At 42.7% G+C, this 26,327-nt stretch overlaps 1 protein-coding gene across 1 annotated transcript in view; it reads left to right on the top strand.

The window, feature by feature from the left end:
• The window catches only part of SLC7A14 (solute carrier family 7 member 14), a 117,596-nt gene that overhangs the window by 44,761 nt on the left and 46,508 nt on the right, over nt 1-26,327 (top strand). Inside the window, exon 2 of the mRNA XM_005546364.5 lies at nt 11,504-11,959. Within this exon, the coding sequence (XP_005546421.2) occupies nt 11,656-11,959 (304 nt within the window). The 5' untranslated portion in view covers nt 11,504-11,655. The remainder of the gene's footprint in view (nt 1-11,503; nt 11,960-26,327) is intronic.

The raw sequence follows: 26,327 nt of genomic DNA, 5'->3' as shown, positions 1-26,327 counted from the left end.
GTCAGGCTTTGTTGAGAATTGAAAATTTGTGGAGCATGTATAATAACCTATACCGACAAAAATAAAGTTATACTTGTCCATCTATTGTTGTATCACATGAAATGGCAGTTCTTGATATTTTGAAGGGTCTAGTTGGAATTATTGGACTTAAACTGCAGACTCTTTTAATAATCGAAATTTCCTTTGGGTGCAATGAAATAAATCTCAAAGAAACAGGTGGCCGGCCCCCACAAGAGCAAAATCTAAAGTACAAGAGAAGCCTGGCTGTGGGTTAAGATACAGAGAACAGAGAAAGCAAAAGTAATTTCAAATGTAAGCTCCAAACCCAGAGGCACAAAGCCAGTCATCCAAATCACAGTTATTGACTTGGGAGGAAGGATCTCAGATGGACAACTCTGTTTAGCATATCCAGAGTGAGTAGCTGCAGGGATGCATCCACTTAAAGACTTTCCTGCACAACCCTGGGGAGGCCAACTTGTTAATACTAATGTGAACAAGTTCATTTAGGAGACTCCTGCTAGAATTGGGCTTTTCCAGATCAAGATAAGGAAATTCCTATTAAAGCCAAATCTCTAGGAAGACTTTCAAGATTATGTCATCTTTCTTCCCTCAGATCCTGCAAGGAAAAAATATGTTTAGAAGGATCATATAGACAACTAGGCAAATGCCTAATTCTCCTCTGGAGATTATCCCAAGCCTGGGATAACATTATATGGAGAAAATATAGGCTGCTGCATTCACCTTCTTAAATATGGAGCAGTATGGAAAGCACTGGCTTGGAGGTCAGGACACCTGCCATCACTTGGGTGCGGCCTCATATAAGCCACTTCAGTGCTCAGGCTCTGAAGCTGCTCCTCTGAAAGCAGCTGAGAGAATGACTCTACCATGAGTATTCTTGACAGACAATAGGTATATGTAGTTCAGGTTAAGTTTTTATTTAATTAGGGACAGAATTTTTCCAAAAGCATATAAATGCTCACCTGAGTGTTTTCAGGAAAAGAGAGATGAGAGAGGTGGCAGTTTGCCATAGAGTACAGAAATATGAAGAGAGACATGTCTAAGATAAGAGTGGTTCTTAGAAGATGGAATAATGCTCCCCAGAGATGTCCATGTTCTAATCTTCAGAATTTGTGACGATGACAAAGGGAGACTCTGCAGATGTGATTAAGTTAAGAATCTTGAGATGAGGAGATTATCCTGGATTAGAGAGTAGATTTGATATAATTACAAGGATCCTTAGAAGAGGGAAGCAGGGGATCAGATAGGAGAGAAGATACTATGTCGCTGGTTATGAAGAAGGAAAGAACCACAAGTCAAGGAATGCAGGTGACCTCTACATTCTAAAAGCTGGAAAAGGCAAGGAAATAGATTGTCCCCTGGGACTTCCAGAAGGTACACAGTCCTGCAGACTCAGAGCTATAAAATATCAAATCTGTTGGTTTTGGCCACTAAATTTGTAGCCATTTGTTGCCTCAGCTAGAGGAACCTAATATAGGAGGGAATTCTGTGAGATAGGTAATAGCATTTCTCTATTTTGCCAGAAAGGCTTCCATTTCCTTCAGTATCTTAGGAGTCCAGTCAGTGTTCTATCTTGGGCGTAAGGACATGCTGAGATGGGCATCCAGCCAGAGTGGGTGCAGATTGTCTTCTGGGGGCTCAGATTACGCATGGCATGAAGGTGCCAGGCTGGATGAGCTCAATACAAATATTATATGATCTCATCATTTCAGAATGGCCTCTACAATCACATTAGGGATGAGGAGACCAGAATTTTTGTGCAAAAAGCCACCTTCTGCATCTCTCATGAGTATACTTTGAGTGTTGCATTAAAAAGTCCTTATCAACATTTTCTAAATGAGAAAATAGAAACCTTAGCAAGCTGTGGCTTACTCAAGTCTCATCATAGCTTGTCCTACAGGACTGGGTCAAAACCTCCAATCTCCTGATTCATGAGTACAGAGTATTCCCACTATACTCATGGAATGATAGAGTGTTCTCGCTTTTCACAGTATTAATTTTGGAAATCTGCATGTATTTAGAAATGACCTATGGGCTCATCATACTTCCCAATAACTTTTGTATGCAGTTAAACCCCAAGCAACTGGAAGGCTTGGGAAATACGTTCTAACTAATTAACTTTTCTGGCTAACCAAATGTGAGCCTCAGAAAAACTATTGCTATATCAGTCTTCCATTCAAAGTTTTTCTAAACTTTACTGGTTCCCTCTTCCTCTTTGGTAAGCAAAGCATTGCAAACAGTTTATGATCTACTTCTGCTAATACCAAGTCCCTTACGGTGTCTTAGCTACATTTGGGGCAAGGTCACATTTTCAATGCCTACCCTTATAGGTCGCTTTGTGGTTTCCAAACTGCATCCTCAAGCATCATCTCATTAAATCCTCACGACAGGTTTACAAGGTAACTATTATTTCTCCTATACTTCAGATAATAAAACTGACACTCAGGGATTTTAAGATACAAACCCAAGGTCACACAGCAGAGTTAAAGTCCAGACCTCAGTGTTCTGACTTCAAACCCAGTATCTCTGTAGACACAGCAAGTATGGTTGATTTCCTGAATGATTCTCAGCCCTGGAATATACCCATGTATCAGTCAGGATCCCAGCAGGAAGCACATGGCACACTCAAGTCTGGTATTTTGAGGAAAGTTAATGAAAAGAACTGTTAATATATATAAAGATAAGGGCAGTGGGTAGAGAAATCATGAGGCAAAATGCAGTTCCAAGGGCTAGAAACATGAGTACCACCCTCTACCTGAAATGACAGCAAGGATAAAGAAAGAGTTATCAGAACCAGAGAGAGATAGGGCTATGTGGAGAGGGCCACCTGGCTGGAGCCACAGCTAACCCACAGTGACCTGGCAAGGGGAAGCTAGGGACAAACACCTGGCCTCCCTCTCTTCCATCCTCCTGATCACCTGCTGGTACCTCCCATTGACCAATCCAACCAGGGGGCAAGAGAGCCTGTCAGCTCCCCAGGACACAGCCAGTGGGCTGCTGGGTGGATCTGGAAGGACAAGCAGAGGACACTTGCACTCCCTGAAGCTGTTTTGTGCCTAAATTCCTGATATTCTGTGGATTACAGTAATTTATTTTATGGCCATAACAGCTACCATTGAACTAAACACACACTAGGAACTCATTAAATACTTTCGCAATGATTAATACAAATTCTTAATCTTTTATGGTGGCATAGAAGGATTAACTGGTTTTTGGTGTTATTTGTCCCTTCTAACAGAGAGGTTTCCCAGTAATAGCTGATTAATGAAGCGTTTTTCATTTCCTGAACTCTGGTTTTGTTCATATTATCATATATACAATGAATAACACATGACACCAAGCAGAGACCTGAGACCCTGACCTGGGAGACCCTGATCCGCAGGAGAAGAGTGGAAGGTGATGTCAGACTGTGGCCACACACGCAAGGATACCTGGCCCCAAGCAAAGACCTGAGGCCCCAGACCTGAGATCCATGGGAAAGGAGAGGAGAAGGTGATGTCAAACTGTGATGCCCGTCCTGATTGGGGCATTGAAGGAGAAACATGGTATCTCAACGCTGAGTAACCGATCTCTGAACAAGCCCCTCCTTGCTTCTCCAAGTAGATGCTCTTGAGAGTGTTTTCACCACAATTTCCAACAAATATATATACAGATAGTATTCGCAACCCTGGAGTGTTGACAAACAGGGGAGCAGAATGGGAAACTATTTGTGTAAGTAGAAATATTGTCCCAGACCAGGTAAAGTCAATTATTTTCATAAGGCTTTTTTTTAAAGAATTATTTCAAGCAAACAGAATTAAACGGGTTACCTTTATTTTGTTCTGCTTGGTGTTGGAAGCAGATGCATTTTTAATTTACCTATTTACAGGCAATCATTATTTATATCTTTAAAGAATTAATTGTGGAAGTACAGAAATGAACACATCAGAGTCTTTAAGTTTCTATCTCAGATGTACGGATACCTGCCCATTTCAGAGAAAACAGCCTCAGAAGAAAAATATAATTGCTTTGCCTAGTGCATAGTAAGGGGTCAGTGATATATAATCAAAACTACGTACATCTTCCTTTATAAGAAAAGTGTACAGCTTCGCCCTGTGCCATGTGACTCACCTGTCTTCTATGACTCACCCCACTAACTTCGGGCTTGGTCGTATGACTTACTTTAGTTAATGGAAAGTCAATGGAACTGCCAGTTCCCAGCAGAAGCAGTAGAGATATTTTACATTTCCACCAGTTGTGCCATGAAAGAGCAGCATGCATCAGATAGTGATTGCTCCTTCAGCCTGAATCCTGGAAATAAGAAGGCCTGTGGAGTAGACCCCTAGTCCAGATTGGGGAAAAGATCCAAAGTCGATCCACTGTCTGGAGTAGAGCCACAGCAAGAGACAAACATCACCATTGTAATATTCAAATTTGGGGTTGTTTATTACCACAGCAAAAGCTGATTAATATACTCAATAACATTTTAGAAACAAACGAAAAAAAAAACAACAAGCTATGAAAAGGAGGCTTAATTGGTGCAACCTTATCTGCATAGCTAAAATATGCAGTCATTGTGGATTCATACTCCCCTTTAAAGACATTCCAAGTAAAACAAAGTTGGTTGTGTCTGAGACTCCACATATAATATAAACAGGCTAGCACATCGTTAAATAATATGGTAGGTGATCAAAAAATATTTGAAATGGGTTTGATCAAACACTTAGCAAAGATACAACTGAAAAAATTAGCAATCTGAAAATCAGGAACCCTGGTTTTAAAGCCAATCGTACATCTGAGTGAATTTGTCACGCACCAACATTGCATGATATAAGAGGCACGTGCTTGTGCACATGTGCACATGCACATACACACACACACACACTGGGCCAGATGGATCAAAAACATCTCCTTCACCACTCTGTCATGGTCCAAAACTGTCAACCATGATAAGTTGCAGCCTGTTCAATAAGTACAAATCAGAATGTGGTTGATCTAGAAGCTATAACATGTGAGGCACTGTTGGTCACAGAAGAAATTGAGGATGTTTAGTCTAGGAAAGATAAGACTCTAAGATACATGTTAGTTGCTCTCAAAAACTTGAAGACTTATCCCATAAGCAGATTAACTCTAATCTGTATAGATACAGAGAGCAAAACTGCAGACAACAGAAGAGAGTTACTGGGACACACATCTCAGTTCAGTTTACTAGAGTGTTCTGTCAGAGCTGAGCAGACCCTGAGATTAAGACGCATCTGGCCTGTACCTGGCCACGTAGTATAAAGTCAGAGCGGCTGACATGCAAGCACATCCCCAGTTGCGGTGCAAACATAAAGCCATATCCGGTGAGCTTGGAAGGAGTAGAAGAGCAACAGAAGCAAGGGATCTGCGGAGAGGAGGGATCTTCAGGAGAGGATCCACCATCAAAGCTTATGCTAGCTGAGTGAGCCAGAGTAAGTCACAGGCAGAAAAGTCAGAAGGGGTTATGTTTTCAGGGATAGGGTGGTAACTGAAGGTGAACGTACCATGGTCTAGCCATCCCAAAGGTATGTGTGCATCTTGGGGAAAAAAGTCAAAGGTATAGAAGAATGAGAGGAGGCATAACATCCAAAGGCCTAAGCAAATATGCCAGAGGGTCCCTTTAGATAAAGGAAAACAGGAAAGAGAAAAGCCATTCTTCACAAGTTTGAGAAAGGTAAATAAGAATCCCTTGGAGTGGAAGTACCAGGGTGTACAGTCTGCAGCCAGGAGAAATCTAGGGGAGGTTCAACAGAAAAAAAGCCCTAATTAAGGACTTGGCATCAGGCCAGAGGCCCTCTGAGCACTGTCTAAGGAGATGGAGGTGGTGAGAAGGGTGTCAGCAGTAGGGAACAACAACAACAACAAAAACACCTGGTGTCAGGGGCCACAGCAGGGTGATGCTGGCTAATGCTCCCACAGCATGCACTATATGCCAGGCACGGTACTAAAAGCTCCACACGTATTAGCTCTTCCACTCCTCACCACAACCCTGTGAGCTAGGTACCACTGTGATCCCATTTTACAGATGGCAAAACTGATGCATAGTGAGGTTTGCCCAAGGTCCCTTAGATAGTAAAGGCAGACCCAGAATTTGCAGGCAGGGAACCTGGTTCCTGAATTGTGTTCTTAACCCAGAGCCAGGAGCTCAGCCCAGAGGAACAAAAGCAGGGAGGTGGTGAGAGGGTTAGCCAAGACCTAGATACAGGAGTGGGCAGAGACCTCAGGCGGGTCCGCAGATCCCACAGTCACCAGATGGGGCTCAGAAAATAGGCAATGTTTTCTGTAACTGCAGCCTCATTTTTCCTGGGGACATCAATTAAAAGAATTTTGTAGCAATCCTAACCGTCCCACCATGTGAAAGGGTTGCTTCTATCAGCCAATGTTTCCTGCTGCCCAGATGTTCCAGAAAAAGCTGGACAACTACTCATCGGGTGTGTCATGAGGGGATTTTTGTAGTCCCTTAGCATATTTGCAAAATCAGGCAGGAATGATTTTTGGCTGTTTACTGTTTTGTTAGCCTTCATTTCCTTCCTCTCCTCACCTCCAAAGGCAGTCTCTAACCTAATTTGATAATCCTACTCATTCAGTGAACTACTAAACTGTAATTATTTGCATCCTGAAACAAACCTGCTTTTACCATCATTATCCTTGGAGCCCACTGAACCCTCAGGCATGCCAGCAAGCAGCACAATGATGACTCTCTTGTCCCAGAGGCCCTGTAAGCCTTCCTTAGTTATAGCTGTGAAGTATTTTGAGAAACCTGAATTAAAGTGCTAGAGAAAGCACAACACACATTTATTGCTCATCTTGGAAAGACAACAGCAATGAGCTTCCAAAACTATCTTTGATTAACATAATCTGGGGGTAATGAATATGGATGTTGCCAATAGTCACCTAGAAGCATGTTTTCTTCTGTATATTTTGTTCTCTCCAGTAAATTTCCTACCAAGAAAGGAAATGGTCCCAACTCCCTGTTTGCATCAATAAAGCAAGCACTCAGGGGAATTACGTGAAGAGAATAGGACCGGGGGGCATTCTTGCCACCCTCAACCTTTGCTTTTGGTTGATTCTCCACATTTTCAATACGGTTTCTAATTACCAGGAATACGAAGTGCAAATAGAAGCCATCACCTTCATGACAAGGCTGGCTTGTTTCTCGGTGTCCTTGTGAGAGTTTCTGATGAAGCTGAACAGGACAAGTAGCCCAGGGGATATCTCCAGACAGTGCCGCATCCATAGTCATTGCCTGCTGAGGAGAGCTGTTAAGAGGCCCACAACCTGCCCAGGGAAGGAAACAGGAAGTACCTGTCAGACTAGTGGCCTCCTGTGGAAAACAGCTAGAATAAGCTGTTACTAGAATAAGCTGGGGCATTTAAAGAACCCCTGTATATAGGCCATACTTCAGACAAATTACATTTGAATTTCTGGGGTGGGGCACAGGCACCAGCGTTGCTGAAAGATCCTTGGGCATTTCCATTGTGCACCCAAGATGGAGAGCCACTGCCAAGGGGTCTCAAGACGGGAAACCCATTCACCACCCCTTGAAAAGCGGGCATGAAGCCCACCTGCATTTACCACAGCCACAACCTGCCATGGGGACTGTCTCCTCGATTCCAGCAGCACATGGCTTGCGAGGCTCTCCTGGGGCCGGCTGACAATTTTTCTCCTTCCTGCATACAGTGTCCTATGTGCAGGCACTGCCCTGGCTGCAGAGTCCCACTGGCTTGTACATCTCTGCTTACTTGTCCGCCTCCCCGCTGCGGCAGGTCCACACCCCTCGCCTTTTTACATCCATCCCAGGCTGCCTTAAAGAGTCCTGGGGCCTAAGATTCTGCGACAGCTACAATGAGCTTTTAGAAATGTAAGTCCTCTCATATTGCTCACCTGAATAAAAGCCTCCGAGGGCTTCTCACCGCACTGAATATCAAAATCACAGCCCTTTTATCTTGGCTGACCAGCTCCTTGGCAGTCTGACCTCTGTGCATCTCAAACAAGAGAGCCCTGCGGAGCCCAGGGCCAAGCTCTGGCTCTGGTGACTCTGGGTAAGTGACTGCCCCTCTCCTGGCCTACTTTGCCTCATCTGTAAAGGCAATTATGTTATAAGGATTAAGTTAGTCCACACGACACTCAAATCCTCCTCCTTACCCCATACCAGTCCCACTTAGATCCCAGCAGATGCAACACCTGCTCTACCCTCTTGAACCACAATGTGAGGAGCACTTCCCTGACACCTGGTACAACTGGCCCCTTTGCACCACTCAGGAGCCAATGCCATGTCCACAGAGACCTTCCCACCCCTTAATCACCCCATTTTATTTCCTTTAAGCCTATACTAGTTTAGATATATTTTACTTATTATTGAATATTTATATTTATATAAACAATTGTTCCTTACCTTGCTCTATGAGGAATACATTTGCTAGGGCAACCATAACAAAGTATTGTGTTGGTGCAAAAGTAACTGTGGTTTTTGCAATTTGTGCTTTACTGCAATTACTTTTGTACCAACCTAATACCACGGACCGGGTGGCTTAAGCAATAGGAATGTATTGTCTCACCATTCTGGAGTCTACAAATCCAAGATCAAGGTATCAGCAGTGTTGGCTTCTTAGGGCTATGAGGAAGAATCGCTTCCCTGCCTCTTTTCTCACTTCTGGTGGTTTCACGGCAATCTGAAGCTTCCCTTTGCTTGTAGAGGCATCACCCCCATGTCTGTTCTCCCTGTGTGTGTGACTTTGTATACAAATTTCCCCTTTTTATAAAGACGTCAGTCATATGGACTAAGGGCCCATTCTACTTTGGTATGACCTCCCCCAACTAATTACATCTATAATGATATTATTTCCATATAAGGTCACATTCTGAGGTGTGGTGGCTAGGACTCCAACATTCTAATTTAGAGGGCCATGCATGATTCAGCCCATAACACAGTCTTTATCCCTCTCTGAAATTGACTGATTTTATTTGTCAACTTATGTATTGCCTCCTCCCTCCTCACCAAACGTCAGCACCATGACAGCAGGACCTTGAATGTCTCATTTACCACAGCAACTGCTACATAAGGCTGGGCTGACACAGAGAAGATGCTTTGTATAGTTTCCTGAATAGATGAATTAAAACTAAAGCAGCAGGCCAATTTTCTGAATAAAAACACTGAAGCCACAATAGTGAAGCTACTATTCAGTTATTTAAAATGATGTTTCTGTAACTATTGATGTGGGAAAACATCCTAACATATTGTTGAGCAAAACAAGAAAGTTTCAAATCAGAATAAATGATATAATAACATATATAAAACACACACACACATATATAGGTCCATTCAAACAGTTGTGTAGTTACATAGAAAAGGGTCTGAAAGAATATAAATCAGGTTGTAGCTAGCTGGGTGGTATTTTATTTACTTATGTGGTTTTTTGTTGTTTATATTGTCTGACTTTTCTGCAATAGATATGCGATGTTTGTGTAAAAAGAGAAATAATTAAAACCGAGCTTTTCAGGGAAAAACAAAAACAAACCCTCTCACTTCCAGTGTGATGTGGGCATCCACTATCCCTTGTCCCAGGCTGCAAGCTCCATGAGAGCAGGGACCATGTCTTTGCACCTACAAGCCTCACGCCATGCTTGGCACATAACAGGTGTTCCTTATATGCTGGCTGAGTGGAAATAAATAGATACATGGATTCATGTCCCCACAAGACCTTAACCAAAGCAGTTGTTCTAGCAGCCTTCCTGGTAAACATATGGTATATTTTCTTACCAATGCAAAAATCTTTAGAAGAAGAAAGAGGAGAGGAGGAAGGGGAGGTGGAAGGGAGGAATGCAGACACTCTAGCCTGTTAAATATCTCTGGTGTGTTATCCAACTATAGTGATATCTAAGGTGTTGTCAAGAATAAAAACACAGCACGAAGCAACACTGTCAAAGCTAGGAAAAAATTAAACCAGAAGGGCTGTCACCCAAACCTGTGAACCAAACAGCCACATTTCACTGGATTCTTCTAATTAGTGTTTGAAAAGCCTTTAGAAGCAGACAAGTGCTACATTAAGTGCTTAGTATTCATTAATACTTTGAGTAGATGAGGTAGGCAGGTACTTACTGATTATGTAAATGTCCTGAGCTTGTCAGTACAGTATTTGGAATCAATGTCTGGCTATATTTCAAAATTTCTATACATTTATGAGTTTTATAAATTTTATACAGTTTTTATAAATTTCCTCCAGCTTCTGGCTTCCAAAGAAAGTAGCTTCATATATTTGCAGTTTATAATTTACTAAACTTTAGAAATTACCTAACACTGTAGTTCTCAACTCTATCAGATCCAACACCTCTTTTTATAATAAACACTTGGTCATACCTCCTTTTAGTATCCTGAAGTGAAATTATAGATAATCTACCTATATACAACATATTTCAGTGTGTAAATACCCAGGCATACCCAAATGACTGTGTCAGATGCTTGCAATATGTGAAAAATCACCGCAAACGTGCCAGTTCCAGATGGCAGGCTATTCCAGAGTGCGGCGTGAGAAATGCAATACCATGGGTGGCATTCCCACAGGGGCCTTGGTTTTCTGAAAGGGCAAACAACTCCTCTTAAGTTCCAAACTAAATACATTATAATCTTCCTTTGATTTATTCTATAGTTATATTACCGGAAAATTCAATTTACTTGTGTATTAAGGCTATCCAAAATATCCTATGAGTTTATATGTAAAAGAGAGTGAGGTTCCAGGCTCAGATTATCATAACCAGGATTTTAATCTACAGGAATGTCAAGCAAAATATCTGAAAGTTGTGTGATAATGCCCTACACATTTCACATCTCAGGGTCCCCCCAGATGCCAGGAGTACTCCCCACCATTCCAATGTTTGAGAGTTTAAAACAAAATCCCCAAAACATTTTTTATTTCATTTGGGATCCAAGTGCCAAAATAACCCATGGGGTGGCATGGCCCCTCTTGAGCCTCATGGATCAATTTTACATCCTTATGTTAAAAAATGTAGATATCGTGTCCCCTCAAAATATGCCCAAGAATCACAGACCAAGTGTTGGCAGAGTCAAGTAAGAGGTAGAGGTGAGATGGACGAGCACTTTCCATACGCCAGGTATTTTCTTAAGCTCCTTATGGATGTCGCTCATCTAATCTTCACATCAACACTAAGAGAGAGACTGTATTGTTCCATTGGACAGTTGAGACCTAAACACAGACGTGGCTTACCCAAGACCACAGAGCAGGAAGTAGCAGAGCCCTAACTCAGACCATCCTCATCAGGATGACTGTGCAGCACAGTGCACGTGCCGACAGTCCTTTAGGACTGTAGAGAAGAGCAAGGAGAGTGGAACCATGGAACCCTTTCATGTTATGAGCACACAGGTAGACCAGTTCTACCAGTTCAGGACATTAACCTCCAACCATCCCTCCAAGTCAAGGTTTGTTTCTCACTCGGTCTCATCTTCTGCTTTCTTGTGTTTTTCCTGCAGACATTCATGCCCAGGAGAAGGCTGCACTGGGTCCCTCTGGACCTTTCCTAAAAGGGAGATCCCTGTTCACTAGATGAGTTCCAGAACCATCCACTAAGGCTTTGTAGCCCCCTTCCATCAGCTGGCCTTCACTGCATCCCCTATCGCTCAAGATGAGTGGCTTCCTCGCCTCGCTGGACCCCCGGCGGGTGCAGTGGGGGGCTGCCTGGTATGCAATGCACTCCAGGATCCTACGCACCAAACCAGTGGAGTCCATGCTAGAGGGAACTGGGGCCACCACGGCACATGGAACTAAGCTAGCCCAGGTGCTCACCACAGTGGACCTCATCTCTCTTGGCGTTGGCAGCTGTGTGGGCACTGGCATGTATGTGGTCTCTGGCCTGGTGGCCAAGGAAATGGCAGGACCTGGTGTCATCGTGTCCTTCATCATTGCAGCCGTCGCATCCATATTATCAGGTAAGTGTCTCCATGCAAGGAAGTACTGTGGAAAATGTGCTTACCAGCCTGGTCACTGCTCATCCCCCTTCTCCGGAGTATTTAGTGGTGAGATGTATGAAGTGGTAGAAAAGTGGATCATAATGCTCTTTTTTGCCTTGACTTCCAGAGAGGTTAGGGCCAGGTTTTGACTTAATTATAGTAGCTTCCTTTTTTTTTTTTTTTTTTTTTTTTGAGATGGAGTCTTGTTCTGTTGCCCAGGCTGGAGTGCAGTGGCGTGATCTCAGCTCACTGCAACCTCCGCCTCTGCCTCCCGGGTTCAAGCAAATCTCCTGTTTCAGGAGATTATAGGCGCCGGCCACCATGCCCAGCTAATTTTTGTATTTTTAGTAGAGACGGGGTTTCACCATTTTGGCCAGACTGGTCTCAAACTCCTAACTTCAACTAATCCACTTGCCTCGGCCTCCCAAAGTGCTGGAATTACAGGCATGAACCACCGTGCCTGGCCTTCTTTTTTGTTGTTGTTTTTTGTTTTTTGCTTTCTGGGTTTTTTAAAAAACAAAAACAAAAACAAAAAAACCACAGAGTTTTGCTCTGACGCCCAGACTGGAGTGCGATCTCAGCTCACTACAACCTCCACCTCCCAGGTTCAAGCAATTCTTCTGCTTCAGCCTCCTGAGTAGCTGGGATTAAAGGTGCATGCCACCACGCCTGGCTAATTTTTGTACTTGTAGTAGAGACAGGGTTTCACCATGTTGGCCAGGCTGGTCTCGTAACCCTGACCCCGCACTTTGGGAGGCTGAGGTGATCTGCCCGCCTCAGCCTCCCAAAGTGCTCGGATTACAAGCGTTAGCCTCTGCTCCCTGCCTATTTTTTCAATACAGAGAGTTATTCTGCTTCTCATATATCTCCCAGCTTCTCATTCCCTGTTATGTTCTAATGGCTCTGTTTTTATTTTAACTCTCCTTTACACCGGAAGATAGGTCAATCCTCTTGAGGGAGAGGGGAAGGATACAGCTAAGATATAAAGATAGGCAGAGCAGCAAAATGACAGGTCAATAAATCTGATATGATTGGGATTTGATAAACCTCAAACTGGCATCGAGCCCCCAAGGAGAAGGAAGCCAGGCCAGGAGATTTAAAGCTCTTGTGAGAATCACGGTGCGCCATCTGCCACAAACACCTCCACAGATTTATATTGCACAGTGACAGGTCCACTAGCAGCTCCTTGTCTCCCCTTGAGAAAGAATCATAAAACTCATTTTTTAAAATAAGGTGCCAGGACTTACACGCCTATACTTTGTAGAAATGGCTCTCCTACTGCCTTTTCCTTTTCCTTCCTCTTCTCTTGAGTAGCGATCTACAATATCTTCCCAGAATTGCTGGAGTAGGCCAATGGACAACTTGAGAAAGGAAAACCTCCTGCTTCTTGATGATTGCATTGCAAAAGCATGAGGCTTTTCTGGGTTTTAGGGTGGCAGATCATGTGGGCCAACCCATGTACTGACAGTGAATGTCTTGGTCTCTTCAAATATTTCAGGAGAAGTAGGAATTCTAACTTATATTGGGAATTCTGTGTACCAATGAGTGCCATCATAAGAAAAGCACTACATTAATGTCATACATGTAGAATAGTCTTCACATAAAACACAGACTACAAACATGAAACCAGAAAGTGTGCTGGTTTGTATTTAACGTCTCTTTAATTTGATAAGGAAAATAAGCTGAGTTTATTAACCTCCTGTCTTCTCTTTCCTGTTGGTTTTACCATTTATCCCCTTCTCTCCTGAAGTCATCCTCTCACAAGCGTGAATATCCTAATAGTTGAGGTTTCTTCAGAATTGAGGGGTTTTCTCTCCTATCGATGAAAGTAAATTATTCACATGGATGAATTTTGGAAATACTTGCAATTCTATTACTGTGAAAGCAATTACCTCCAAACTTTTTTGACAGAGAAATTTACTCACCATGAGTTTCTAGATCCAAACGTGTTATCATGTGGAACAGAATGTTGATAGTAGGACAAAAGGCAGCCATATACTCAGAGGTTTCCATGGAAGGCACAGGGCCGATGCATCAGATTAATGAAGACTACACAGTTTTCAATAGATCTCATCCTATTTTGACCCAGTCTCCCAGACCACAGTGATTTTTGTGAATGAATTACCTGTGTCTTATTCTTCACAGGATATATTACATCTGTAAATCAGAGCCTGCCCCTTACCCCATCACAGTGCTTATGGGCAGTATATAATCTAGACTTTTCCACTGCTCACATGGAGAGCCTGAGATTGGCCCAGCCTGTGTTATGCTGGAGCCAGCTCACACCAGCTGCCAAGAGTACTGATTGTGCATACCTCTTTCCAACTTTACATTCAATGATGTCATGTTGTTAACTTGGAATCAGCTATGAAGGGACTATGTGTTTGTTGTTGTTACCATAGTTCAGAGAGTCAGTTGTTAAACCTTTACCAGCACATCACAAGCCTACCTCCATTAAAGACCCTGGTCCTGCCCAGTAACTGAGGCCTTCACCACAGCACCAAACACAAGAAGAAAAAACCCTACCTCTCCCTAAAACAGGATTCCCCCTCTCCGCCTATTGCCCCATCCATAGCACTTCTCTGTACTGTATGACTGACTTATCTAGCCACTGAGGCCATTTGGAATCCTCCCAGAGCCCCTAGCCAGGCCAGGACCAAAACATTATAACTTACGCCAATGTTAGCATATTTATAGCAGGTTTCTTCAAGCAAGCCTCTCACTCTTGTGATTGTTGGTCACTAAACTAAAGGAAGTGCGGCTCCAAGTGTCTTCTTTCCACTTTCACATCATCATCACATATTGCCTCACCTTTGGCAAAACTTCCCACTGCTTCTCCATACCACAGTAATCAAACTCCCCTATGTCTTCATCCTTTTCAATACATGGTCCTTTTCTCCTGGTCTTAATTAAAACCTGGCTCACCTGAGGGTGAGTCCAGTCTCCACAATTGTGCATTTATCTCCAGCAATAATCACTGCTTAGTTGCAAGAATGAAGTAAAGAGAAAGTTGGGATTAACTTAGATTTAACTTTTTCCAAGCAGAGGGAGAAAAAAGTAATGGGGTTAAGGGTATTTTCAAAGGAAGAGTAAACTGTGCTGAATCACATAATCTAGGCTGGCTAAGAAGGGAAGTGAAAACACAAGAGTGATGGTGACTCATGAAAAGTGGTATAATCGGTAGAAATTGGAATTGTCAATGAGGTCAAGATATCATTGCCATAAAAATACTGGGAAAGTGAGATAGAAAGCTAGGAAGTGATGGAAATGATAAAAGAGTGGGATGTTTGAAATAAAGATTTCAGAAGTAGTATAGCAATCAATAACATTCAGTTTAGACTTGAAACCTGGTTCAGCCACTGACTAGCTATGAGACCTTGAGCAAGCTCCATAATTTCTCTGAACTTCAGTTTCTCCACTTTAAAAATAATAATACCTACTTCATAAGGTTGTTGTCAAGACTAAAGGAGATGCATATTAATTGCCTGGTATGTTGCCGAGCACATAGCACTAAATAAGTGCTTATTATTATTTTGTGCCAAACCCTAAATTAGGTGCTTTCCAGAGAGCATGACCCTTAAAACTCTTTAATCTCTTTAAAGATAAAGATTATTATCTCCAATTTCACGTACGTGGAAAATGTGCAAACCGAAGTTTAAATGACAGAACCCACATTCAAATCTGTTGATAGATAGGTTGAGAGATAATGCCAACAACTCTCAACCCTGGCTATGGGTTTAAATCACTTGGCAACTTTTTTTTCTGTATTAATGAAAAATGGATTTTGGAGTTCAGTTTTATTGAATTATAATTACATATCATAAAATGCATCCTTTTTTATATACACTTCTATGAGCTTTGATAAACACATATAATCATGTAAGCTTCACCACAATCAAGATGCAGAAGAGCTCCATCACCCCCAAAATAATTTCTCCATGCTGCCTCTTTATAGTTAAGCCCTCCTCCCACTCCCAGCCCCTGGCAACCACTGATTTGTTTTCAGTCCCTATCGGTTTGCCTTTTCCACAACATTACGTAAATAGAATCATTCAGTATATAACCTTTTAAGTTTGCTTTCTTTCACTTAGTAAGATGCATTTGAAATTCATTCATGTTGTTGTGTGTATCAGAATGTTGTTCCATTTTCTTCCCATTGTATGGCTAAACCACCATTTGTTTATCCTTTTACCAGCTGGAGGACAACTGGGTTGTTTCCAGTCTGTGGCCGATATAAATAAACTCACTGCAAATATTTACGTATAGGTTTTTATATAAACACAAGTTGTGGTTTCTCAAGTAAATACTTAGGAGTGAAGTTGTTAGTTTGTATGGTAAGTGAATGCTCAACTATAGAATAAACAGCCAAGCTTTTCTCCAAAGTAGCTGTATTATTTTTGACTCGCACAGGAATATGTGAAAGTTCCAGTACTTTGTCAGCACTCAGAATTGTCAAGTGTTGTTTTTTGTCATTGTTTTGTTTGCTTTTGTTTGTTTGTTTGCCATTTTAAAAGACATATAGCAATATTTCAATGTAGTTTTAATTTGCATTACTCTAATTACTAATGATGTTGGACATCTTTCTATGGGTTTGTCACCCATGTGCTCTCCTTGGTAAAGTGTCTATTTAAATCTTTTGCCCATTTTTTTTTTTTTTTTTTTTGAGATGGAGTCTTGCTCTGTCGTCCAGGCTGGAGGGCAGTGGCGCAATCTCGGCTCACTGCAAGCTCCACCTCCCGAGTTCAAGCGATTCTTCTCCCTCTGCCTCCTGAGTAGCTGAGACTACAGACACACACCACCATACCTGGCTAATTTTTGTATTTTTAGTAGAGATGGTGTTTCACCATATTGGTTAGGCTGGTCTCGAACTCCTGACCTCATGATCTGCCCACCTCAGCCTCCCAAAGTGCTGGGCTTACAGGCATGACCCACTACGCCCAACCCTTTTGTCCTTTTTTAATTGGGTTTTTTATTTTCTTGTTATTAACTTTTAAGCATTCTTTGTATATTCTGGAGACAAGTCCTATATTAGGTATGCATTTTGTCACATACTTTCTCCAGTTTGTGACTTGCCTTTCAATTTCTGTTTATTTCTTTTTAAAACTACTGATGCCCAGGCACCACCTCCAGAGTTTCTAATTCAATTGGCCTAGGCATTGGAATTTTTTAAAGTTCCCCAGGGAATTCTAATTCTAATTACTTTTGCACCAACATAATGGAAACTATTTGGACCACACAATCTTAAGAGAGTTTTTGGCCTTGTGGCACCATTCCCCATGCTATGCAAACCAGCTTATAACATGAAACAAATCTGACTCAGAGAGCAATCTATTTTCTTTACAATTTGTCAAGCTGGGAAGTTATAGCAACTTGCCAAGCTCCTCCCACTAGTCCCACCCCAACATTATGATTGCCCACTGCCCTGTCACAGGTGGAAGAAAACTTATCAGAGGAAGCAGCTTGTGCTTTGTCCAAAAGGTCTTATCTACTCTTCAGTAGCTCAGTAGACCACAACCAGAGCCCATAGCCATGCCAACACTAAAAACCCTTTTGTATATTCCAGATTGTATAAACTAGATAGAGGAAATAGGTTTTTTTCTTCGTGGTTCCCACCTACAGCCTTTTGGAGAGACTGACGGGTGGAGGCAGGATGGTTTACAGTGGTTCTCTAATGTAGTTGGCTATAGATGAAACACAGCAAAGCCATCGTGCCAGTGACATCCGGTCATTTAAAGCCCCAAGAGACTCTTATGAGTAGTGGAAGAGAGGCAGATTTAACTTTTTTTGTAAATTTATGTCCAGTTCTCTTTTAACATTATTAAAATTGTTCCTCAAACAGAATACAGGTCTGAATCACTCCTAAGCTCCTACACTTTCTATAGTAACCCTTCAAGCCCATTTCTCAAACATTATTGGTAAGGATTCAACAACAGTATGCATACACAGCATCAGTCCTTTCCCTGGGACACAGTACTTATAATTTTTGTCATCTACTCATAAGAAATATTTGGCAAAAATCTAATAAGATAAGGTTCAGTAAAAATGTACTGGGTTCCTACCATGTATCAGTCCTGGGGCAGTACCAAGAATAGGCAAGAAATTGCCTCTTATCTATTTCCAAAGGACCCATTGCTATTGGGTCCCATTGCTTATTGATGGTGATGAATGCCAAACCTGATAACTGACTATGGCAATAATAGTCATAACAATGTAATAGTCGTAGTGGCAACTACCACTTATTGAGTACCTACTTTGTACCAAAAGAGTTCTAAGTGCTTAACACATTATTTTACTTAATCTTCACAACAACCATATATGACAAACAGTGTTACACTTACTGCATATTCCAGATGAGAAAACAGAGGATTCTGAAAGGTTTGGTAATTTGCTTAAGGCTCCTGCTTAAGAGGTGACAGCATGAGGAATGGAGTGAAAACAGTCTGACTCCAGAGCTTACTTCTTCATCATTCTGCTGCCCTGCTACTGTATTAACAGATTACATTACATTCAATTGCAGACAGCAGAACACCAAAATAAGGGAGAATTTCATTTCTGTCCTGTGTACAAGAAGCCTGGAGAGAGGCAGCTGTTGTGGCCTCTCAGACATGGGGACACAGGCCCCTTTATTTTTCTGCTGTGCCAGTCAGACATTTGGCTTCCATTGCAAGGTAACTCAAGACTCAAGATGACTGACGAAGCTCCAGTCAGTATGTCTGAGTTCCAGAAGGCAGGAAGAAAAATGGAAAGTTGGGGCAGGTGATTCCTTACCTTTCTGTCCCCTTTTTTGTTGTTGTTTGCTTGTTTTGAGACAGAGTCTCGCTCCGCCACCCAGGCTGGAGTGCAGTGGCACAATCTCGGCTCACTGCAACCTCCGCCTCCTGAATTCAAGTGAGTCTCCTGCCTCAGCCTCACGAGTAGCTAGGATTACAGGCACCCACCACCATGCCTGGCTAATTTTTGTATTTTTAGTAGAGACGGAGTTTCGCCATGTTGGCCAGGCTTGTCTCAAACTCCTGACTTCAGGTGATCTGCCCTCCTTTGCCTCCCTAAGTGTTGGGATTACAGGCGTGAGCCACCACACCCGGCCCCTTTCTGTCCTCTTTTTAAGAATCTTTCTTATAAGTCCTTCCGCATTTCTCCCACTGACATTGGCCTAAACTTAGACATCTGGCCACAGCAGTGAGGCTGAGAAGTATAGTCTTCTAACTGGGTATTTTGCCAACTCCAGAATATCAGAATTCTGTTGATAGGAAGGAAAGGAAAAACTGGCTGCCACTGCCACATCTCTAATGGATGCAAAATCCTAAAGCCTTCCAGTTTGCTGAGGTCAATTTTTTCTGCAATATTTAAATAAAATTGGTTCTGATTCCCAATTTACAATGTGAAAATCTAAGGTCCCCCCTCAGTAAATGTAGGGAGTTGTGAAGCTGACCTTCCTCTTCACTCTTCTGGCTCTAAGTCTCTGCTTCTACAGAGTCTCTGTTTCCACTTGGCATTTTACCTCCTTACCTGCTGTCCCCTTTCTTTATCATTATTATCAAACTCATCTGAACAAAGCGTCAGTAATGCAGGATTGTGTGTGCCATAGACTTTATGGAAAGTTTGGACCAGAGATGGGAGATATAGTACAGTCAATCCTAGCAAACAGCAAGCTCACACTTGAATATAGGACACTCCAATTCTCTTTGTCTTTAGGGAATATCCACCAACCCTCTCTTCTTCTTGGCACCAGCTTTTGGACCTATGGATGGGCGGCCTTTCTCCCATAACCTCACCTTCTACTCTGCTCATTTTCAAGCCCTAAAACTCTGTCCATATCCTACCAAGCAGTTATTTCTTCATCACCCTCCAAGTTCATCTTGGTCATTCTCCAAAGAATATCTTTTCCCCAACCAAAATAATTTATTGAGGTAATTCACTAAACAAAGAAGGTTCTCAAAGGAGGGATTTGGGGGCCACGCTGGGAAGGTTAGGTATCATCCTCTAGGCATTGAGAAGTTCAGTGACATGACCAGATATGTACTTTAGTAATACAGTGGAAAGAGAATGGAGGTAGGGAAGCTGTTATGCACATATTCCATGAAACATACAGGAGATATGAAGCCCTAGTCCCTGAAAGGCCAAAAGGAAGCTTAGGATGAAGAGAATTTGGGCATGAGTAGATAAAGGACAAGGAGGGAGAGCAAGAAAGGCTCTTTCTAGCCAAGAAAAGACATATAATAGAGAAACTATTGAAGCAATGTCATTAAAAATAGATTTTGCAACGCAGTTCTGGTGCCAGAAAGTGAAAGTAGAAACAGAAAACTCTAGCAAAGAAGACCACCACAGAACACCACAAGGGGTCTAGAACTCATCTTTGCGTGTAGCACACCGCGGAAGGTGCTTTCATGCAGCACCTCCTTCCCATCCTCACCAACCCTGTGGAGGGAGGGATGACTGTTCTGCTCTACAGACGAGGAGCCAGAGTCAGAGGTTAAAGGAGCTTCCTGAAAGTCCCACTGCTATTCAGTGCTGTGCCAGAACTCAAATCTATGACTGTAGCATTCCAAAGCTCATGCTCTGCCATTTCAGCAAGCTATCTCTGAGATCTTTGAAGCCAGAAAATCTTTCTCACTAGATGTGAATTAATTGTGATCAATTCCCATTGATTGTGTCTGAAAGGCAATGAAGGGTCATCACACTGAGCAGTAATTTTCTTGGCACCCTTAGTTTATGATTTGGCATTAGGGTTTATAATCTGTGTTTCCTGCCATCCTCATTTGATCTTTGGCACCTCGTGATCCATCATCAGGCAAGCTCATGGTAATGGAATCCCTGGGGAGGAGGTAAGAGAGCGGAGCCCTGTTGAGCAGATGTCTCTCCACAGGTTCCCAACCTCCTCCCGGGTGGGTTCTTGCAAAGCTCAAATGTAGGCTCCCCATCCCAGTATTCATCTTGGGTTTGAGTTTCATGATCAAAGAAAGATTTCTAAAGACTCAGTCTATATAGATAGTCTGACAAGTTCCCCTGTTTTATCTTTCAGAACAATAAATGATTTTCCCTCCTGAAATTGAAGACAGCCTTGAGAGGTGAAATAGGAGGGTTGGTCTTTTGCAACTCCTCCATGATCTAGGACTAGTCATTCATTCCACAACTTGCATTTGTTTGTTCCCCGAAACACCTCTGGAAACTGCTGTTAACAACACCAGGGAGTGGAAGAGGCAGGATATTGTGAGGACGGGAAGGAAATGCAAAGATGAACAAATGCATGCCAGTCCTCAAATCTCTGAAAGACTAGCTCTCTCAAATGTCCAAATACACAGCCATAGGTCAAAATCATAATAATGATGCAGCCACTCCTGATGCTTATAAAGTCTCTAAGATATAATTTAGCAAGCACATGATAAATGTTAGTTCATGTTATTATTACTATCAGTTTTATTGTTATTAGGCAAATACTGTGCACCAGGCACTGTGCATACATTGTCTCATTTAATTCTCTCAATCTTCCTATCACGTGGATATTAAGGTCCCAATTTTGTGACTCGTCATAAAACTAAACCAGAGCAGTTTTGCTGTGCCTCACACTAGCTGAAAAAATTTGCATCATCCCAACAAACCCTACAAAATAAATGCCATTATTATATTCATTTTGCAGATGACAAAACTGAGGCTCAGAGAGGTTAGGTGACTTGTCCAGAGCTACAAGGTGGTCAGTGGCAAAGGCTGGGTCTAAATATGATTCAGCCTGATTCCAGAGACCATGACCCCCATGCTCCATACAGACACAAACTTCCAAATTTATTATTTATTTATTTATTTATTTATTTTTGAGATACGATTTCACTCTGTCCTCCAAGCTGTAGTGCAGTGGCATGATCATGGCTCACTGCCGCCTCAGACTCCTGGGCTCGAGCAATCCTCCCACCTCAGCCTCCTCAGTAGCTGAGACTATAGGTGTGCATCATCACACCCAACTAATTTTCTTTCTTCTTCTTCTTTTTTTTTTTTTTTTTTTTTTTTTTTGTAGAGACAGGTGTCGCTATGTTACCTAGACTGGTCTCAAACTCCTGGCCTCAAGCTACCTTCCTGTCTCAGCCTCCCAAAGTGCTGGGATTACAGGTGTGAGCCACCATGCCTGGCCCACCCCTAAATTTAAAAACTCACCAAAGAGAACCAAATGAATCAAGGAACCCTCACTTTTATTGGGGCTTCAAAAGACCCTGTACCTTACCCTATTGATTAGCAGAGCACTTTAGTAGATCAAAACTTCTCTAAATCAGGTCATGAAGATAATTTGTAAGCTCAGCATCTTTCTGCCACCTGTCAGCAGTGAGGAGAAAGGTGTTGTAAAGTTCATGTAGCTCTTCTATATAGGGATCAATTGATAGCCCTGTAGGAAGGATGTCAGTTACCAATTCAGAGAAGGTGAGCACATTTTAATAGAAATTTGCAAGTTTCTCAGATTGTTGATGGTGATAATGAGTTTCCTCCAGCAAAGCCAGGGAAACCTGGGCTTCTTTTACATCTTCTGCAGCACCTAGTAGCGTGGACAGTGCATGCCATGAGCACGTAGCATGGCTGTGGGAGGGACTGACCACCTTCTCTGGGCCTGGCATAGCAGGAGATGCTGCAGAACATGGGAAAGAACTCTGAGACAAAGGGCTTGATATCGATATGAAGAAACAAGACACACACACGTGAAATAATTGTGAGTGCTGCAAGAGACAATCAGGCCTGGTCAGAAGTTGGGACACCTGAGGTCTAATTCCAACTCTCATCCTCAGCAGTTCAGGGCCCTCAGGTAAGTCATTCACATGACCTGATCTCAGTTTCCTCCGCTGATAAATGAAGAGTTTGAATTAGATTGCCTGTCTCATTAGTTTGCATGAAAAACGACCCAGGGAGGGGAAAGATTTGTAAAGAAGGGCCTATTGTCTCAACTCCCCTGCAACCCAACACACGTCCTAACCCCAGCTAGCATCTGGGAGCCAGATGCAATTAGTCCCTGTAGCTGAACTGCCTCTGTTCAAGACCTGCTTTGCCATTTTCTCCTTGTATGACTTGGGAAATACACTTAACCCTAGAGCTTTCCAAACAGGTTGCTGAAACTTGGAGGTGTGCCAAAATATGAATCCTTCAGCTTTAGGACACCTGGAAAGTGCTATAGGCCCCAGGCTAGTGAGCAGCCTCACCCTTTTATACATTACCTCCTTTCCATATACATACAAATATATATGTAGATTGAGACAGAGTCTCACTCTGTTACCCAGGATGGAGCGCAATGGCATGATCTCAGCTCACAGCAGCCTCTGCCTCCGGGGTTCCAGCGATTCTCCTGCCTCAGCCTCCTGGGTAGCTGGGATTAGAGGCATACACCACCATGCAGGAATAATTTTTGTATTTTTAGTAGAGATGGGGTTTTGCTGTGTTGGCCAGGCTGGTCTAGAACTCTTACCTCAGGTGATCCGCCCGCCTCGGCCTCCCAAAGTGCTGGGATTACAGGCATGAGCCACCGTGCCTAGCCCAAATATTATCTTCAAGGTGGGTTATGCGATGTGGAAAAGGTTGAGAAGTCCTGATAACCTGTTGAGATCTTGGACTCATCATCTGCAAACGGAAATTTTATTAGTTTCTGCATTGTAACCATCTTGTGAAGATTAAGATTTTGTATGTAAAGTGCTTAATATGCCCATGCACATAGTAAATGCTCGGTAATGTTTGTATTATTATTATCACCACTACCAAGACTACTGGCCAGTTTCCAACCTGACAAGGCTAGGTTCTTAATGCAAATGAGTAGTCCTGGTGCCAGTGCTGAAGGTCCTCAGTCCGCCCCTCACAAAAAGACTGGTAGACTTGCCTCCTACTCACTTTCCTCCAGATGAACCCTGTGCAAAGACTATGCTTTTGACTCTGAAAGTATATGTCCAAGAAGAATTCTCTTCCTTTAAAGGAACAGCCTCCTTTAACAAGGCTATGCCTTAAAACACATTAATAGGTCGTGCCTCAAAACAAGTAAATAAATATGTATAATAATTACAAACAGTGACAAGTGCTATAAAGGAAAATAAACAAGGTATCATGACAAAGTACTTTTTCTGAAGAAGTGATACTTAAGCAACTTCAACTTGGTGCACTGAAATAGACGCTAGAGATGCAGAGATAAGTAAGGCATGGTACCTGCCAACGGCCACAGAAAACACCTGAGACAGGAATGTTGATGAAAACTCATGAAGAGGAGTTATGCCAAACACCAGCCCTTGCCCTCAGAGGTTTGCACAGGTAGACTTTCTGAGTGGAGTCTAACTGGCCAATCACAGCAGCTCAGGAGCTTTGCATGTGCCAGGCCATCTACTTTGAACACTCTGGCCCACTCCTCACGTTGCTAGTTCACAGAGGCTGCAGACAAGGAGCCACAGCCACCCCAAGGAATCAAAGAGCTCCTGACACTTGCCCTGGCAAGGAGGTGAGATCACCAAAGCAAAGGGTGCAAGGAGAGGAAAGAACTGAAGGGAGAACTTTGTTAAATGACTACACACAGATGGAGATGGATAAATAAGAAGCAATGATGAAAAAAGAAAAGAAGTGGGCAGAAGAAAGCGAGTGAAACCAAAGGAAGAACAGATTCTTACACAAGGGAACAGAGAGGGAATAAGTGTTTGCATCACAAGCTGCAGGGACACTGATAAAAGGCCATTCTGTTGACAGCTTGTGGGTTAGAGATGGCAATTTCTGGGGTGTAATGAAGGCAAACACCACAGTGCAAAGGGTAGCATTAGCATGGAGAAGAGCAAACAGCAAGCAAGAGAATGGATCCTTTATTTAACAACCCAAGGAATCCATTTGTCCTGGACACAACCTGTGCCTGTGCCTTTTTAAGAGTCATGAGTACGTATGTGAAAAACAATTATTTGCTAATATGCATCACAAACATTTTATATACTATTCCTCACCACTGGTCACTCTCATAGATCTGGCCATAAGTCCCTCACAAAGTAATTGAAAACATTTAATGTATACATTTACATATATATGCATATACACATATTTGCACAAATATATCTGTAGATCTTATTAACTCTTCAGACATTTCCTACTTGGAATAAATTCAACAATAGCCCTTGGCTATATTAATTTCTCTTGAGAGTTTGTTTATAAATGCCCTAGCTTATCACTTCTTAGACTTTTTAAAGAAAAATAAGCAGTATAATGAGTTTCTCTTACATGTGAAGCATAGATACAAACACCTGCTCCTTTGAAAACATTTCTAAGATTATTTTAATTAGGAGAGTGCTTATGTGGCAAAATACTATAAGCTCAGCCAAGGGCACTTGCTATTTTCCTTGGTGGGAAAGCCTCTTTCAAGAAGCCCCCCAGTGTATCCAAGGGAGTCACTATTCCATTCACTGGAGTTCTCTTGTTCAAAATTTAGCTCAAAACTCTCCATTGCTGTTGCATTCAGTAGGAGCTACTTAGCCCTAAACAATCCATCAGGACCATGTAGGTGAGGCTCTTTGGAAGAACAGTAACTGCCACCTTTATCAGTTGTGCACAGAAGACACTGCGGCCGCAGTTTACCCAGCGCACGCCAACCTTCCATCCTCATGGATCAGCAGCAGGGGGCAACACTCAGGCCATAAAATGCAAATTGTACACATGTGCCCTATAGAAGGCTGAATCCGCCTAGAGTTCTGAGGGGTGGGGGAGTAGAAAAGGGGAGAGGAGAAGGAAGGAGGTGAAAGTGATAGAAATTTGTTTCACAGGATGGGGGAGAACCAGAAGTAGGCACTGTAACCACATCCACCTCACCAAAAGATTCCCTCCCACAAGCCTCCTAAATCCGGAGTCTCTGGCCCCGTTCTTCCCCTCCCTGTGCGTTGGCATCCCTGTCATGAAGGGTCTCTCATGGCTTTGGGACAGCCCCCCACAGAGCGGGTGCAGGCCCTTCAAAGCTTTGCTGTGTCTCCCCTTCCCTGGTCATCTTCTGAGAATTTGTCCCCTCCCCGTGGAACCCCCATTCGCCTGCTCCTCATCTGGGCTGGGGAAGCCATGCGAGGGCGCAGGTGGGTCCTCTCAGCACTCACCTTGAACCCAGCTCATTGTATTCTCAGGGCAGGGGGTATGGCTGACCCCCCACAGAATCTTCTGAGATCTGTCATCTCTGTTGGTGCCACTTTCACCTGCTTTAGAAATGGGACACTGCCTACTCCCTGAGAGTGATGAGTTGAGAAATATTCAGGTGGGAGAGAATTGCTGGTTGTCACTTCAACTCCAAGTCTCCTTTCCTTTTCTGCACAAAGCCTTTTTAGTCCACTTATAAGAGTCCTCTGGATGAGAGGCAGTAGGTCTCACAAAGAGAAGTTGA

Source organism: Macaca fascicularis, chromosome 2 (assembly GCF_037993035.2).
Source record: "Macaca fascicularis isolate 582-1 chromosome 2, T2T-MFA8v1.1".
In the NCBI taxonomy this organism is placed as follows: Eukaryota; Metazoa; Chordata; class Mammalia; order Primates; family Cercopithecidae; genus Macaca; species Macaca fascicularis.
Note: the sequence above shows the minus strand (reverse complement) of the source record. Positions and strands in the feature narration are given on the sequence as shown.